Source organism: Pithys albifrons, chromosome 6, assembly GCF_047495875.1.
Source record: "Pithys albifrons albifrons isolate INPA30051 chromosome 6, PitAlb_v1, whole genome shotgun sequence".
NCBI lineage: Eukaryota > Metazoa > Chordata > Aves > Passeriformes > Thamnophilidae > Pithys > Pithys albifrons.
The window spans coordinates 42053059-42068206 of NC_092463.1; the positions used below are offsets into that span (position 1 = coordinate 42053059).

A 15148-nucleotide genomic window follows, 5' to 3' on the forward strand; every position below is an offset into this window, starting at 1 on the left:
TTTTTTTTAAGAAATGCACACAAAAACCGTGCAGAGAGTGCTTCAGGCTTGTGTTCTCGTTTATATTACCAAAAAAAATTTCTTTCAATATAAAAAAGCATTACAGTAGGGAATACAGGATAAATTAGCTCCACTATCTAATAAAAAGTACATTTACAGTTTTTTAAAATAGATTTCAAACAATATTTCACACACAGCCCTTTTCCCAGGCATTTGTGACAGTCATTTGAGCATGAAATAACAGCCAGGATGCAGGGATGCTGAGAAGGGCTGTAGGCTCACAGGCTCCTCTCTCCTGCTCCATCCAAGGTGCTTGGGCCATGGTCACAGCGCTGCAGCCAAGAAGGCGGTAGCGCAGCAGCTCTGTCTGGTCTCCAGCTTGCACAGAGCTCTCCAGTGAGCAGTGACTCTAGCTTGAGCTCCTGACTGCAAAATATTCACCAGAGCTGTTAAAAACAAATACAAAAATACACTTGCTTTTCCTGCCTACAGTTCTGAAAACTACTGTACAACAGAGGGGCCAGCCACATAACCAAGGGACAAACTACCAAATTTACATGCTTTGCCATATAGTGGGAGTCTGCTTTCTGGGGCTGCTAGTTCATTAAATTCCCCTGATGAAAATTCTTTCTGCCTGTTACCAACTGCCACAGGTCCTCTCAGACTTGCATGTATCTTTACAGCTGTCTCCCGTTCTTGTTTAGAACGTGCTGCCTGGCCTTTGCTGGGGTTTTAATCTATGTTCCAAGTGGCATATGAGACAGTCTGCAGAGAGGATTTGAAGTCTTTACCCAGCAAAGAGCAGTGAGGGCTCAGATAACTTAAGAGACGAGAAACAGCTGTGCATAGCCCAGATGAAGAGGTCTTCTGAAGATACAGGGACTACCATTAGGGAGAGAGGAAAACAGAGAAAGCTAAAAACAGACAAAGCAATGAGTACAGTATTAGGAAAGCCAAGGAGAAACATGCCAGCAGATGATCCTACTTCAGGCGTGTATATTAGTGCTCTGGCTGCTTTGGTCTGGTTCCCCTAACTGACAGTTTTTTTTCCCCTTGCCACTGGTGGCAGAAAAAGGCTTGGAGGCTTATTTTACCTTTCAGCCACCCTCCGTGCTCAGATGAGGGTATTCGCCCTCCAGGCTCTGACCTGAGAACTCTCAGCATAATAAACCAAGGGGAAAGAAAAAAACTGGAGATGGAGGGAGTCAGTCCTGGTTCTTTCAATCACTTCCAGCTTTGCAAATTGCCGCCATCTCTTCTGACAGTTTTTTTCTTTCCTGGGAATTGCTCTCCCAAAACAGTCACTGACCAACTCATGAGGCAGAAGGAGAACAGATAAGCTCACCTTCTGTTTGGCCTATTCCTTACAAGACTAGTAGATGCAACAGATATTTGTTAAGTGCAGCACCTGCTCTCCAGTACAAATACTGCTGGGTTTTGGCTCTAACCAAATTGTTTAATGCTAAAATGCCTCATTACAAGAAAGTCTGGAGCAAAATAGTTGAGCACAGCTTTCCACGAAGTTTATTGCAACATCTGGGGCCACTCAGCAGCCCTGGCCTGGAATATGCTGATTGCAGCATGGGTGGGCTGCAGCTCTACCTGCCCGACCCTCCACCTACTGATGAGTAAGTTGTTGTTCTCAAATAAAGCTTGGAAAACCTAATGCCTCCTTCCTGTTCCTTAGTATCTTGATTCCCCAACCTGGATATTTAGCCAGGATCTTTGTCAGTTATGGCTCAGGCTTTCTGCGGCTTTCCTTCCTTGCCTGTAGTCTGCAGTGCCACTGGGAGAGCTCAAGGGACACAGCCCTACGGGTGTAAGTGAACAGCCAGGGGACGTACCTGCTGCTGCTGCAAAGCCAGGGCATGAGGTTACTGCTCAGCTCCTTCCTTGCCAGAGTTTACAGCTTTCAGAGGAGCTGATTCGAGCCCATAAAAAGTGTTCAAATAATCTGACTCTATAAAGTCTGTAAAAAGACTTAAGCTAAATGAGAAACCACAGCCCCTTTTATCCTCCCCCAGGTAAAATGAGACCTAAGCTAAAACAGAAACCACAACCCCTTCTATCCTCTCCCAGGGAGTGAGCAGATGAACAATTAAGGCAACAGGAGCTGATGATTCCAGAGGACAGAAACCAGGGACCTGCCAGAGTCAGTATCTATGACCACTGGAGCAGCAGCTGGAGCAGTTTGGGCTGCACACTGGGTGCTTTCAGAGCCTGCCTGGGGCCTCAACAGCTCCAGCTTAATCTTTGACCAAGGTCCAGTCTCAGGTGTCTTTCTCAAGTTCATTTCCAAATGAATGAGTAGATGACATGTTAGTTAAATAACAAACTTGTCTCAAGGGAGGAAACACTCTCAACTAAAACAATTCTGACTTGATGATTACTTTCATAAAGAGCGGGGCAATTCTCTGGGCAGAAATGATGCCAACAGACTGTTCCAGGCAAACAGCATGGGAGTGGTTGACAAACCTCAACCTCTTTCATCCAGCATGATGCCTGGACCTCCCTTTAGGGCTGGAAAGCATGTAGGAACCACTGCAAATATTTATGCCAAAGAGCACCACAAACCATTTCTTTGCAAGTATCAAAGGAAAGGCAAAGGCCGACAAGATTTAGATTATATCCTCCCTTTCTCAGGAAGGCAACAGTATCAATGACTCTTGACCAGAGACATTATTTTTCCCAGGAGATGGTAACACAGCAGGGAACCATTTGGTCTCTCACAACAATGAACAATAAATCTTAGTAAAAACAGGTAGGCACCAAACTCTTGATCCTCGGCCAGCCTTAGCTGAGTTGCATTGGCAAGTTAGATCATGCTGTCCCTGCATGGGGCTCCGTCGAAAACCCAGCCTCACTGAAGTGCTCGACTTCTCAGACAAGTTTCACTACTGAAGAATCTGTGTTTTCACTCTGTGGCTGGAAATTAAAGCCAGGATCACGCAAACAATGACTACCTACTTAGATGAGCCACCACCGCTTGTTTCAAACCCACATGGACAATCGAGGCCAACCTGTTGCCTTATCCAGACTGTGTGTGCCTATTTTTCAGTCCTTTGCTATCTAAAGCATGATAAAGTCATGCATGGTAGGCTCAGCCTTGTGGGAGAGGCAGCTGTGCTCATCCTCCTGCACCCCTCCGCTGGCTCCATCAATCTCTAGTGCAATCGGCTGTGCTGGGCTCCTGCTCCACACCTGTTGTGGGTGGCTCTGGGCAAGGGTCCGGTGTACAGTGTAGTGCACATCACCTCAAAGTTCCAGCCCCTGAAGTACAATCCTTTTGGTCATTCATATATTACAACCCTCTTTTTTTTTTTTTACCCCCTATCCCATTTTGTTACAAAAAATAAAGTTTTTTGGGTGTTTCCAGATTTTGTTTCTTCTGATTTTCCTTCTTCTGAGTATGTGAAGAACATTGTGGTCCACGGGCCACTTCTTACTGGATCCCTCGAAAGAGACACATAGCAAAGACCATGGCGAACAGCTGGGAATAGATGGGGAGAAAGCAGGCAAAAACCATGAGAGTCAGCTGCATCTTCCATAAGATCCCCCACCTGGCCCTGGAACCACCCACATTGCTTCCTCCTGCCCAGTAGTCAGTGATGCAGTGACCCTTACCACCCAGAGGACACTGGCAAAACTTTTCTTCCTAAAGGTGATCCCTCCCTTCTTTCCCCTGCTCCCCATACACTTCCCATGCCCCCTGCTCCCTTTCCTGCCCTCCAAACTTTTAGTGGCTACAGCAGCAGCCAGGTTTAATTTCCAGACTGCCCTTGGTGTCACAGGGGAGCAGGCTCCTCAATACCTGCTCTGCACATTGTTGACAGTACGTGGGACAGGCATGGCTTGGGGAGGGTGCTAGGACTCTGTGCCCAGGTCCCTCTGCACAAGACAGGGGACTGAAAAAGTACCCAGCCTTGCCTCTGCAATGCCACAGGGACATCACTTCTGGGATAATGCCATGTCTGGTGGAATTGTGTTCCTCAGAAACATCCCCAAAGAGCCAGGTACTAATGCAAGACAGTGAAGGTGCTCTGGAGCCAATACAGTATCAGGCTCTAAATGGAAGCTTTTAAAGTTAAGGCAGAGTGAACACGTTAACCAAGTGACAGTCAGCTCTGGGGTGCTGCCATAATGAGGGCAGCAACTCTGCAGGGCAGTGGGGCAAGCATTGGGTCCCCAAAGTCCCTGTGGCCAGCACGGAAGGACACAAGTTCTGTGGCAGGCATAGCACAAGGTGGCACTGCAGACATGTGGCATCGGTTATTTCTCTGCCTTTTCATGTCAAAGATAAAAAGACCGATCTCTCCAGGCAATTTAAACCACAAGCTGATGACCTGCTCGCACTTTGTCAGAGCACCTTCCCCTGGCAAGGGGGTGCACCTGCCTGTCTGCCTTGCTGCTGGACATCTACTGACAATGCTTTCCTTCTAGTCAGACAACAGTAAGTACCTCAATAGCCAACACTCCGATGGCGAGGGCTCCTGCAAGGTACACGTAGGTCTCAAAGGAATTCAGGATCACAGTGTAGCAGCCCTAGAAAAGACAAAACATGGTGAAACACACCTGAGCAGCACATTGCATTGCTCTCACAGCATAACCCTCCGAACATGAGGTGGTCTCAGACCCAGGCACCACAAGCACAGCTCCCTCTCACCACCTCACCCAGCCCCACAGCACAGGAGGCAGAGGCCCACAGGACAGTGTTGGGGAGGGAAAGGTTTTGCTATAGTGTGATGGGGGTGGTTTACATTCACAGTCCCTCACTGATCATGAGGAACTGACTTCTTGCAGGGCAGCACAGACAAGAATTCCATCTGCACAGAGGGAAGGACACTCAGGGCACATGACAGACATCTCAGGCTGGCTAGAGGAAAGGATGACTTATATAAAGCCAAGGAGGAGATTCTCGAATTGTCTCTAACAGCCACCAGCCCCTTAGCAGCCCAAGACCTTTTCTCTGTTCCTTCCCCCAAAAGAGGATGGCTGAAAAACCGCTGATCTAGCTATACAGGAATTTCATTAAGAACTCAGGGCCATGCACTATGGCAATTCTTCCACTTACGAAGCATAGCCACCATCATCTTTAATGTAATTTATTATTGTTCACACAATTAACAGCAGGTAGATCTTCCTGCAAACATTTCAGAATGTTTCTGGAAATCACCAGCTTATCCTAGCCTCTGTTTTCCCAGCTTCAAATTTCAACCCACTGGGAAATTTCTGCAAACAGGTCACACATAAAGAGAAAAGTAGATTGAATTTTGTCCAATGTGAAAAGTAGCTTCCTCTCCACTGGGAATATTCTTCACACATTCATTTTAATCCCATCTATACTGCTGGGATGTTTCAGTCACCTGATTTTTATTTCCACCTGTAATGAAAGTGAACTGCAAAGCCAGCACAATAGTTATGTACTGGCATCCATTCCAGATCCTGCTCATTGTGAGTGAGGTACAACCAGCAGAGAGTCAAGAGAAGCACAGAGAGAATCCACTCATGAGGCTGAGCTAGGGATCCCAGAGCGCTGGGGCAGTAACCAAGCTGTTAAAGCCATGCTCTTGTCAACATGAGACCAGTCAGCATCAGCCCTCTTCCAGCCATGTTTCAGATAAATTTGTAAAGAAAAACATCCAGCCCAGCAACAAATGTTTGTGTGCTTGCCAGAACTCCAACCTTAAGCCATCCACCACACTCTGCTCAGCTGGCTACACACAGGGAGCAGCACAAGTGCAGACAGCATTGTCCTACTAGCATGGTGGCCCAAGAGCTTGACTTTGCTCCAGGAATGCCTCAATTTATTCATCAGTTGCTTGGAATTGTCTCTTCTATTTTACAGAAATGCACTACTGTGTGTGATTGGTGACACACACTGTGCACATGGCTTCTCCCACCAACACTCTGGCAGCATGAGTCCACACGAAACCTTCCCTTTCCATGAGAGTGGTAAGCCTCAGCATCACCACTTGGGGAAGACTTTAGCCCTCTTTCTCAAAATGCATTTCTTCTTCCCTCCTCACTGTCTGTCATCTCTCTCCTTATTTACTAACAGCAGTTAAACCCGGCAGAAACAGTGCAGTGCAGTCTGCTATGATCTCTCACCCAGAGTGCCTTTGCCAACTATTTCCAGCTGCCAGTCAAGGAACAGTTCATACACTGCTTCCAAACTCCTATACTCTCTTTCACAATCTGCTCTCAAGTACTGAAAAGAGGACTACTTAGTCTGGAGAGAGAAAGAAGGCTGTACATAGGGTCAGTACAGAGCTCAGCTGGCTTATTAATGCCACTTCACCTCTCAATCCCTTAAGAAAATCTTCCTATTTCTGATGGTACAGCGCAACATGAACTTAGCAGTGTATGTAACGGAAGTGGATTTTCAAAATCAGACATGTGCCATCACTTCAAGATTTGCCAGCAGAAGTGTAGTTACAATGTGAGGTAGTCAGGACATGTCAGATTCACTCGCTACCCATGACCACTGCAGCCACTCTGCCCACTGTGAAAGTCCTTTTCCTAGAGTTCAGCCTCCTTTACCTGTCGGTTCTGAAACCTCTCAATGCCTGTGAGGCAAGCTTCCTTGTTGACAAACATCCCTTCCCGGCTCTGGAGCTCTCGCTGACAACAAGCCTCTGGTGGTGTCTTTTCCAGGGATGAGTATGGAAGATGAGGGATAGTTTCAAAATCTTCAGGTCCATTCACTCCACAGCAGGCAAACTAGGGAGAGGCACAGAGAAGAAAGTAAGACAGAATTGATACTTTGCCCTGAAAGTAGATACAAGAAGTCAGTCAAAGACCTATTCTTGTAGGGATCAAAGCTTTGGTCAAAGCAGACAAAACAATGGTTGTTTCCAAAGAAGTGGGTTGTGCTTGTACCTCGGAGCTTCTGCTTCATCAAAGCCTTTTTATAAAGTTACACTGTTCCCATGTCATACAGTAGATTCTGAGGTACCACTGGGAATATTGCCACAAACTACACAAGGCTTTGGAGCGTATCCAGAATGACTTGCCTGAGATCACCCAGCAAGTCTGTAAGGGAGCCAGCAGTAGCATCCAGGCTCCCAACTGCCTGTTCCCCCATAGCTAATGGCCAGGATTGTTGCTGCTCAAAGGCACTGCTAGGTGATTCAAGTAAGGTCCCTCTTTAGGATTCCAGTCAGGTCCTTTTTAAGAATTCAAGTCATACTCTGACTCTGTCTTCTTTCAGTCAGCAAAAGGAAATGTCTTTATTATAGTCCTGAATCAGCATGAAGGGCAGCAATCATCTTTTCCTTTTAAGATTAAAAGACTTTTCATCTGCAGAGCCTGACATCCTGCTTTTCACTCCTGAAGAGATACACCATGGGGTGTGCTGAGCACTAAGCTCACATGTGTACACATATACATAGAACTTCTTGTGGCAGGTAATGACAACTCCAATTCCAATGACAGTTGACCTGTAACCTGCCCAATTAGGATGGTAATAACAAAGACAATTTTGATGGCTAATATTTCTATAGGAAAATATATTATTAGGAACACTCCTGTCTAAGCTATCACCTACCAACTCGTTTCACAAGAGCTAACAAAAATGCGTTAGTTACCACCACTTTTTGTCTGCTGTTGTCTGCAACAGTTCTGAAGTAGTCTGCAAGGTGAAAGGCCCAGGGTAAATGCAGTGATGTTCAGCTGCAGACACCTCCACTTCTTTCTGTGCCCACTGCTTGAAAGCTGGCAAACCACAACGGCTGATGCAGTCACTGGGAGTGTTTCTCTTGGGACTGGCAGCAGCTCCATTTCAGAAAGACTGGCTGCCAGCCAAATTTTCACCTCCTTCCAACCACAACCACAAGCCCTGGTGCTAGGCTTGACATGGCAGGATGGTGGAAGCAGGCTGACCCTGGATGAGCTGACAGTGTGGGGTGAGCACCACATTGGTGGCCACTGATCCTGGGCACCATGGAACTGGCATGGTCTGACTTACTGTGATCATAACAGAGTTCCAGGTGGAAGAGAAGACATCTGTGTCATTGTTCCTCTGGTAATGCTTCTTCAGCTCCTTGGTGAAAAACTCTCTGGTCAGCTGAAATGCACAGACAGGTGGAAATGTAAAGGCTATTGCCAACACTTTTCCCCAACACTTCCCAGAGCTTCCTTCTGTGAAGCTTGGGAGTTCTTTGGTTGTTTTGTTTTTTGTTTTTTTTTTGCAATCCTCAGAGAAGAAATGTGGAAAGTCACCATAACTATATCCAGGGAGAAGGGTACCTGTCGAACAAAACTGTCACTCATTAAAATCAGGGATTGAGTTGTATCTGTACTTCTAAGATAATGTTAACACTTACAGGTTGGTTGATTTTGGGTTGTTTTTGAGTTTTTGTTTTGGTTTGGTTTTTTTGTTTTGTTTTTTTTTTTTTTTTTTTTTTAGTTTTCCGCCCTATTTGAAGGTATTTCATTAATTGAAACAGGCTTAAAACAGATTTTAGAAAGATCTTTAAATCCACACCCAAATAGTAGTTTCACTTACTGTGCTTCATGAGGTCTGCAACCAAAGCACAATTTTCCCCCCACTTTTCATTCAAACCAGTTAACTTCCATGTGTGAGAGAGCAGAATGAAGCCCTAATATGAAACTTTCTGGGAATGACAAGGGAATAAAAAACATATAACAAATAGGAAATGTTGAAGTCAGCTTATGAATCAGAAAAAAGCACCATTTCCCTGACAATGCTGTAGATTATCTAAACTAAACCACAGACGTGAAAAAAAACCCTCTTTATATTCACAGTGTTTATATAATTTAAACATTTTTCCTAAAGTCAAGAATATAAATGAGTAGAATTTCATTTACTCCATTTCATCTATTTAGATTACAATAGATAAAATGCACAAACAATTTGACTCAGAGTCTTCTTGAAAAGTTAGACACCCTGAAATTACAGTTACTTGGGATCACTTTCTGGAGCAATAGTAAATATACAATCCTAGTAGTCTTGTTAAACTGAACACCACAGTTCAATCTTGTTGCCCTTCTGTCAGTTCAGGATGAAAACTTCAAGAAATCCCCTTTTCAGGTTCCAAACAGGTCTTGACTTGTGTGGTCCCTTCCCCCAAATACCTTGTGATTTGTGATCCATACAGGCAAAATCTGCCATTGCAAAGCTGCAGTGAAGTGGGCTGGACTTGGCTGGCTACAGCACTGCTGTAATGTTGCATATTTGCAGGATCAGGAATTTAGCTGCCTGAAAAATACCCTTTTTACTCCCCTCTGTTGTTCATAGAGCACTGCTGACGCAGTAACATATACTGCTACAAGCTGGTTTTAGGTTCTTGATATGCAAGTGAAATATCGCACATACACATACATATGTATGAAGCCTATGGCTGGGAACAAAAGCATTAAGCACAAATCATTTGTTTCTGTTGTAACTGTATGACAAAATCAAAGGAAAAAAGAGAAGACTGTGGTGACTTTTTAAAAGACTCTGAATACCACTTAATATTGACTTCTCTTTTACAAATATGAATGAAAGCCAAATTTAATTACTATGCCAATATTGGGTCACACTCTGTCACAAATACTTGAATCATGCAGGTAGCTTAGTCTCACTACCTTTTAATTAGATATGCTGCTAAATTCCTAAGTGACTTTTTTGGGACAGATATTAACTAATTTTTTGGCTTTTGAATATTAAAATACCAGAGAATACAGCATTTTTCCTTCGGGAATTTGGTGCACTGAGGGAAGGTCAGGTTAGAAAATGCTAAAATATATCCTCAGTGTTCTCCTTTCTTTCTCTTTCTCTGTGTACTTTATCCATGCAGAATCCAACCCTGCAGACAGCAGCACATTTTTTTTAAGCTCATCTGTTCATGAAGCACAGACTTTGAAACTGGTATTGCCATTAGTAATAATCCCAGTTGGCTCCCTTTGTCGGGGTCTAAAACAAAAGAGTAATTTAAATATAAAGTGAAACTTTTATTTTGACAGCAGCAATCCCAGAGGAAATTGTTCAGAGTTTGTGTGTGATTTTTATGACACTTGGTCTAAAACAAAGCCGAATGCTGCAAGGGTAAGTTTACCAGGAAAATAACTGATTCCATTTTGTTTCTCTTAAACTGCTTGTCCTCAGCATCTGAAGTTCAGAAAAATGTGACAGAAAAAAAAAGATGATAAAATAAGACAGCCCTACCAGCATGCCCATGGCCACTCTCTCATTGAAACTGTATCAGCCCTGACAAGGTCTGTGCACATTGGAGTGCTACAGCAAGAACCTTTCAGAAGGGAGCAACAGACCTGCTAATAAAACTAGATCTTTGCACACACTTTGGACATCACAGTTGTACCAGCCACAGCCATGAAGAATAAAGAGCTGTTCAGCTGTGTTTTTCTCTAGCTGTTCTGGGGGTGACGTCTCCAATACAACACATACATGCATACATTTACATGCCAGTGAATGAAATGTGGCTGCTTTGTCGCACTGGTTCAAAAAATAGCTTGTCTGGGATTAGTACAGCTAGATGAAGGGGGCTTAGAAAAAGGAGGCAATTTCTGCACAACACAGGCATGCATGTAGGGTCACAGCCTTCTCATGCAGTGCTGTATTCAAGAATTCTGAATGCTGCACAAGAGCTGCCTTTTATAGTGCCTGCTGGGAAAACTGGACATGCTTCTATCTACATTGGCCTGGAGCATTCTAATGTTTCTGACACAGTATAGGACTTTGTAGGTACAGTCACGAGTGCTTCACTTCTCACTTCTGCAGTGCCTTGCATCAGAGAGACCTCCATCCACTCAGCTGAGGAAGGTTCATATCCTTTAGCTTTTGTCTTATGTCTGAGAAAATAGAGGTATCAGGAACCAAAGTGACTTACTTATTCAGCATTAGAACTGGGGCTAAAAATCAAAACATGCTCTCTCCATCCAAAGCCCTGCCATTGCACTCCTGTTTCTACCATACCACTTTCTTGCTTGCTAAAACGATTCACCAAGAGTCAATTATCCCTCCAAAAACCTCCTTTTCAAAGGAAGAGAAACTCTGGTAATCCCATAGCTGATTAACAACAGCCCACCTCTTCAGAGACTGCTTTTAAACAGTTCTTTGGAAGTGCAGCTGCACTTGCAGATCACAATAGCTGACTGTTGTGAACACCACTTTTCACTCACCCCACCACCTCACTCTGCTTTACTAACTACTTTTCCTCTCATGTCAAATCTGAGCAGAAAATATTTCTTATTTTTCCATAATTTTTTCTCAATTTCTCTCACTCCCTCACCTATTAATAATTTAACCCTATTGAGTGTTTGGCAGCTGGTTTGTATGTAAAACACTATACAAGGGAAAGCTGCACTCAACATTATCTGTAAAGCAAACAGATAAAGTGTATCTTTTGTCTCATTTTTACATACCCAGTGAGATCACAGCTATACTGACTGGTGCAATGAGCATCCCAGAATCCTGCTTGGTAAGCTTCCAAGAAATTTAGGTTGCCCAAGTGTGCACTTACGACCACATGCCTTGAAAGCAATTTGTTTCCCAAGAAAGAGAAAAGCACATCTGAACTTGACCTTAAATTGCTGCTGTGAAGAATTCTTCCTGACATGGGGTCACTGAAAGACCACCTCTGTCCTCACAGACATGCTGCCCAGCCATCTAGCCTCACTCTAATCCAAAGGTGATAGTAAAATTGGCCACCAGTAGTTACAAAGCCAGAGAAGCTACCACCAAAATATGTATCACCACCAAAACAAGACGTATTTTTTTCAGAAGAACCGCGAGGAGAGAACAAACCACAAGAATCTGCAGAAAAATGTTTGACTTCTTCATAAAGCCACCTCTAGCATAATGGGATCTGACATTCTTCATTCCTTCCCATTTAAGCCCTTCCTGTCAGTCATTCTTACAGAGTGGGAAGCTGATGATACAAACAAGGAGACAAACTCAAGAAAGATAGAGGTTTGTTCCCCTTCATCTCTTATCTCACAAAACACTGCCAGATGCCACAGAAGTCTAGAATAACCACTGTGACCTTATCTTGCAAGATAACATGTCCTTACATGGCTCCCATGGGAGTGGAAGCTATCCATGCTTTGCCCAGAAGCAATCTGTAAGAGAAGAGAACACAGCCACCCTGCACTCAGGACTTGCAGCACGCCTGGCAGTTTCTTTTACCAGTTTCCTACAGAGAAGGTGGGAGGTGGGAGCCATTAGTTGCCAGCTGCTCACCTGGCCGCTGATCCTGACAGTGTTGCCTCTGTCATAAAGCCTATACCTGGGTCTGCAGGGTAGTTTCTATGTGTGTGGTCTGCTATTTGAGCTGAACCAAAGGAATTCTCTAAAAACTAACAGCAGAGCTGTAATGACCAGAACACAACAGACCTCCCATGCTGCAACTTATTTATGAAGCAATAGCTGTTCCCATGAGGACATGGTCTCAAAACCTAAGCTGGAATGGGGCACCCACTCTGTGCCGAGTGCCATCCCTTCCCCATTGCCTTCAGATCTGAGGCAGAGACAAAAACCCACCAGAAAAAAAAAGGCGAAAAAACATCCTCTCACTACCTCCACTAACCCACCATACTGCACAAACACCACACTGTCTTGCTGTGAGCTTCCTAAATCTTGATTCTTTTGTACCAAAAGCTTTTTATATGACTAAAATAAAAAGTATATCCTAGTTCAAGAAAAGCAACATTACAGATGGCCCTTATAGGCTCATACTATATTTCTCTCACGTTCAGTACAGGAAATGTGTTGTATTGTTCTCATACTACCTGTAGAGGCCAAATAAACAAAATAAATACTAACAGTCACTAGTGACCACCACTACTGGCCAATCTACTTTCACACCAATCACTCAGAGAAGGAGGGACCTAGTTCAGTCAGGCTCTTCTTTAGCACATGTGAACATGAAAAGAAAAAAAACCCCACAAACCTTTGCTGTCTAGAGAGAGAAATGAAACTGTCATTACTACTAATGCAGTAAAAGTCTACAGGGGAGGGATGATGGCCATATAATATGCATAGTCTTATATGCATAGCCATATAATGCATGACCATATAATAATATGCATAGCATCAGAATAGAAAAAGGCTACATCATGTGAAGCTTTGGAGAGAAAGACTAAACTCTAATCAGGGCAATATGCAAGGGAGCCATTGATAAGACTGCAAAGTGGACGTGGGGAGACTTGCTTAGGGAAAATCAGGAAGGATACCCTACAAGCAGCATTGATAGGAGTCTGGTGAACACTACAACATGGAAATTCAAGAAAGAATATGATTAGAAGATTCACAAGAGAGCTTTTGCACTGTGCTGCAAGCATTTACTCTCCTGGGAAAACAGGAGTTTTCACTAATATTAATATAGAAGGCATGCTGTATGGAAAAAAAAAAGAAAATGGCGGCCTTTAAGCTTAGTGTGACTTTATTATAAGCTTCTTTCTGACAGAATGTGTGACTGGTTTGGCTGCAAGAGAGTCAGGAAGACTCTAAAAGACTTGAAAAACTTCAGGAATAAGTAGCGCCCTTGTGTATGTAAACTATCCATTCTGCACATTCCAGGTTATTTGGCACTCCCTAACTTGCTGGCAGTTCTGCAGACTCGTGGTAATAATGAAGCAGGTTTGCTGATATTTGAAACAAACAGTCACGCTACAAACAACTCAACCACCATTTAATACCAGATCCAGCTGTGTACAATCCCACTGGGGGTTCAGTTTGCCTACCACCAGATACTTACATTTTCTCTGAAGATAAAAGCCAGGATTGCAGCTGAAAGCTCTGCCAGGAAGATTAACAAAATAAACATGAAGAACTGGAAAAGATAAACAGAAAACACAGATATAGCATTAAGTGGGTGCAATAGGTAGTAGGAACACAGGGTTTTGCTAATCACCAAAGAGATGGAAAAAATAACTGAAGAAACCTTTTTTTTGCCTTATAATTAAAAACCCCATGTGAGAGAGTCACCAGGAGCACACACAGTCCCTCTCTGACCTCATCACAGCATGTGGGATCCTGTGACCCTTTTGCCTGCTTCTAATGGGTAAAAGCAGATAAGGCTACAGAACCCATAGCATCCACTGATAAATCAGCACCAGCTTAAAACAGTAAGGGCTACTTCAATGAAAAAAGTTATGTAATTGTAGACATGCACATGCAGAGTTAAACCATCCTGACACAAGTGTATGAATCCCATGCATATGCAGACACACTCATCACAAGATAAACAACACAATTTTACATATTATCATGGCTTATTTTGTATGGAAGAAGGCAGTGGAATAGGGACTCAAATGTTCATATCTGTGACCAAAACCGGACTGTTTTTAGAGTACTCTGCACTTCAGGACAAAATTAGCCTTGCTTAATATCTTCCTCCACATAATAGGGTTGCACTGAGTTAAGTATTAACCTCACAGAACCTCTACAAAAAGTTGAAAATACACCATAATAATTATATTTGATTATGCAAGTATCATCCATGTTTTGTATAGTATCTAAAACATGCGTATTCATATCTTTAAATTAAAGGCACACTGCAGACTTGACAGAAAGCACAGCCAGAAGATTAAGGTGGTAGTAAAAGAGAAACAGACACCCAGTTTGAAGTAAAATCATTTCACTTATGTCATCATAATTTAGGAAAAAGAAAGGAAAGCAAAACAGAGAGGCACGTGGCTATTCAATTTAAACTGTATTTCATCCTATTGCTCCTGCAGCCTTCTGCTGCTTCGATCTAAAAGTCTGGTTTTCAGTCTAACTAAAGGCACCTTGTTTCAGTGATGTTTCCAAGCCTAAGTGATTCACCATGCCTGCAGCACCCAGCCCACAGAATTAAATTAGATGCACTAAAGAGGTCTCATCCCCAGAGAGACTGACATCTTGCTGTGAGGGTGCTGTTCCCTTGTCTACCCAGAGCACTCAGGTGCTGTGGAGTGTTTCCTGCCCAGGATGAGTGCTGGGACTCCCACGGGCTAACATTCTCACAATAACAAATGTTGGTGCCAAGGAATAGCTATGAAAATAAAGAAAGTGGCTAGGGCTCATGTTCTCTCCCAAAATGGCATTTATTTTCATTCTTGTAGAGCAAATAGTGGGCTTGAGGAACAGTAAGTCTGAAGTAGATGGACAGTTTTTATGTTCTTATAGCCATAAAGAGAATTT

At 43.5% G+C, this 15148-nt stretch overlaps 1 protein-coding gene across 10 annotated transcripts in view; it reads right to left on the bottom strand.

Annotated features, from left to right (window-relative positions):
• Nucleotides 1-33: 33 nt before the first annotated feature.
• Nucleotides 34-15148, bottom strand: part of TSPAN18 (tetraspanin 18) — a 121272-nt gene continuing 106157 nt past the window's right edge. For all 10 annotated transcript variants that reach the window (XM_071558617.1, XM_071558619.1, XM_071558610.1 and 7 more), the window contains 5 exons: nucleotides 13722-13796; nucleotides 7967-8065; nucleotides 6541-6720; nucleotides 4459-4542; nucleotides 34-3490 (listed from right to left, as the gene is read on the bottom strand). In XM_071558617.1, coding sequence (XP_071414718.1) covers nucleotides 3443-3490; nucleotides 4459-4542; nucleotides 6541-6720; nucleotides 7967-8065; nucleotides 13722-13796 — 486 coding nt within the window. In that variant the 3' untranslated portion in view covers nucleotides 34-3442. The remainder of the gene's footprint in view (nucleotides 3491-4458; nucleotides 4543-6540; nucleotides 6721-7966; nucleotides 8066-13721; nucleotides 13797-15148) is intronic.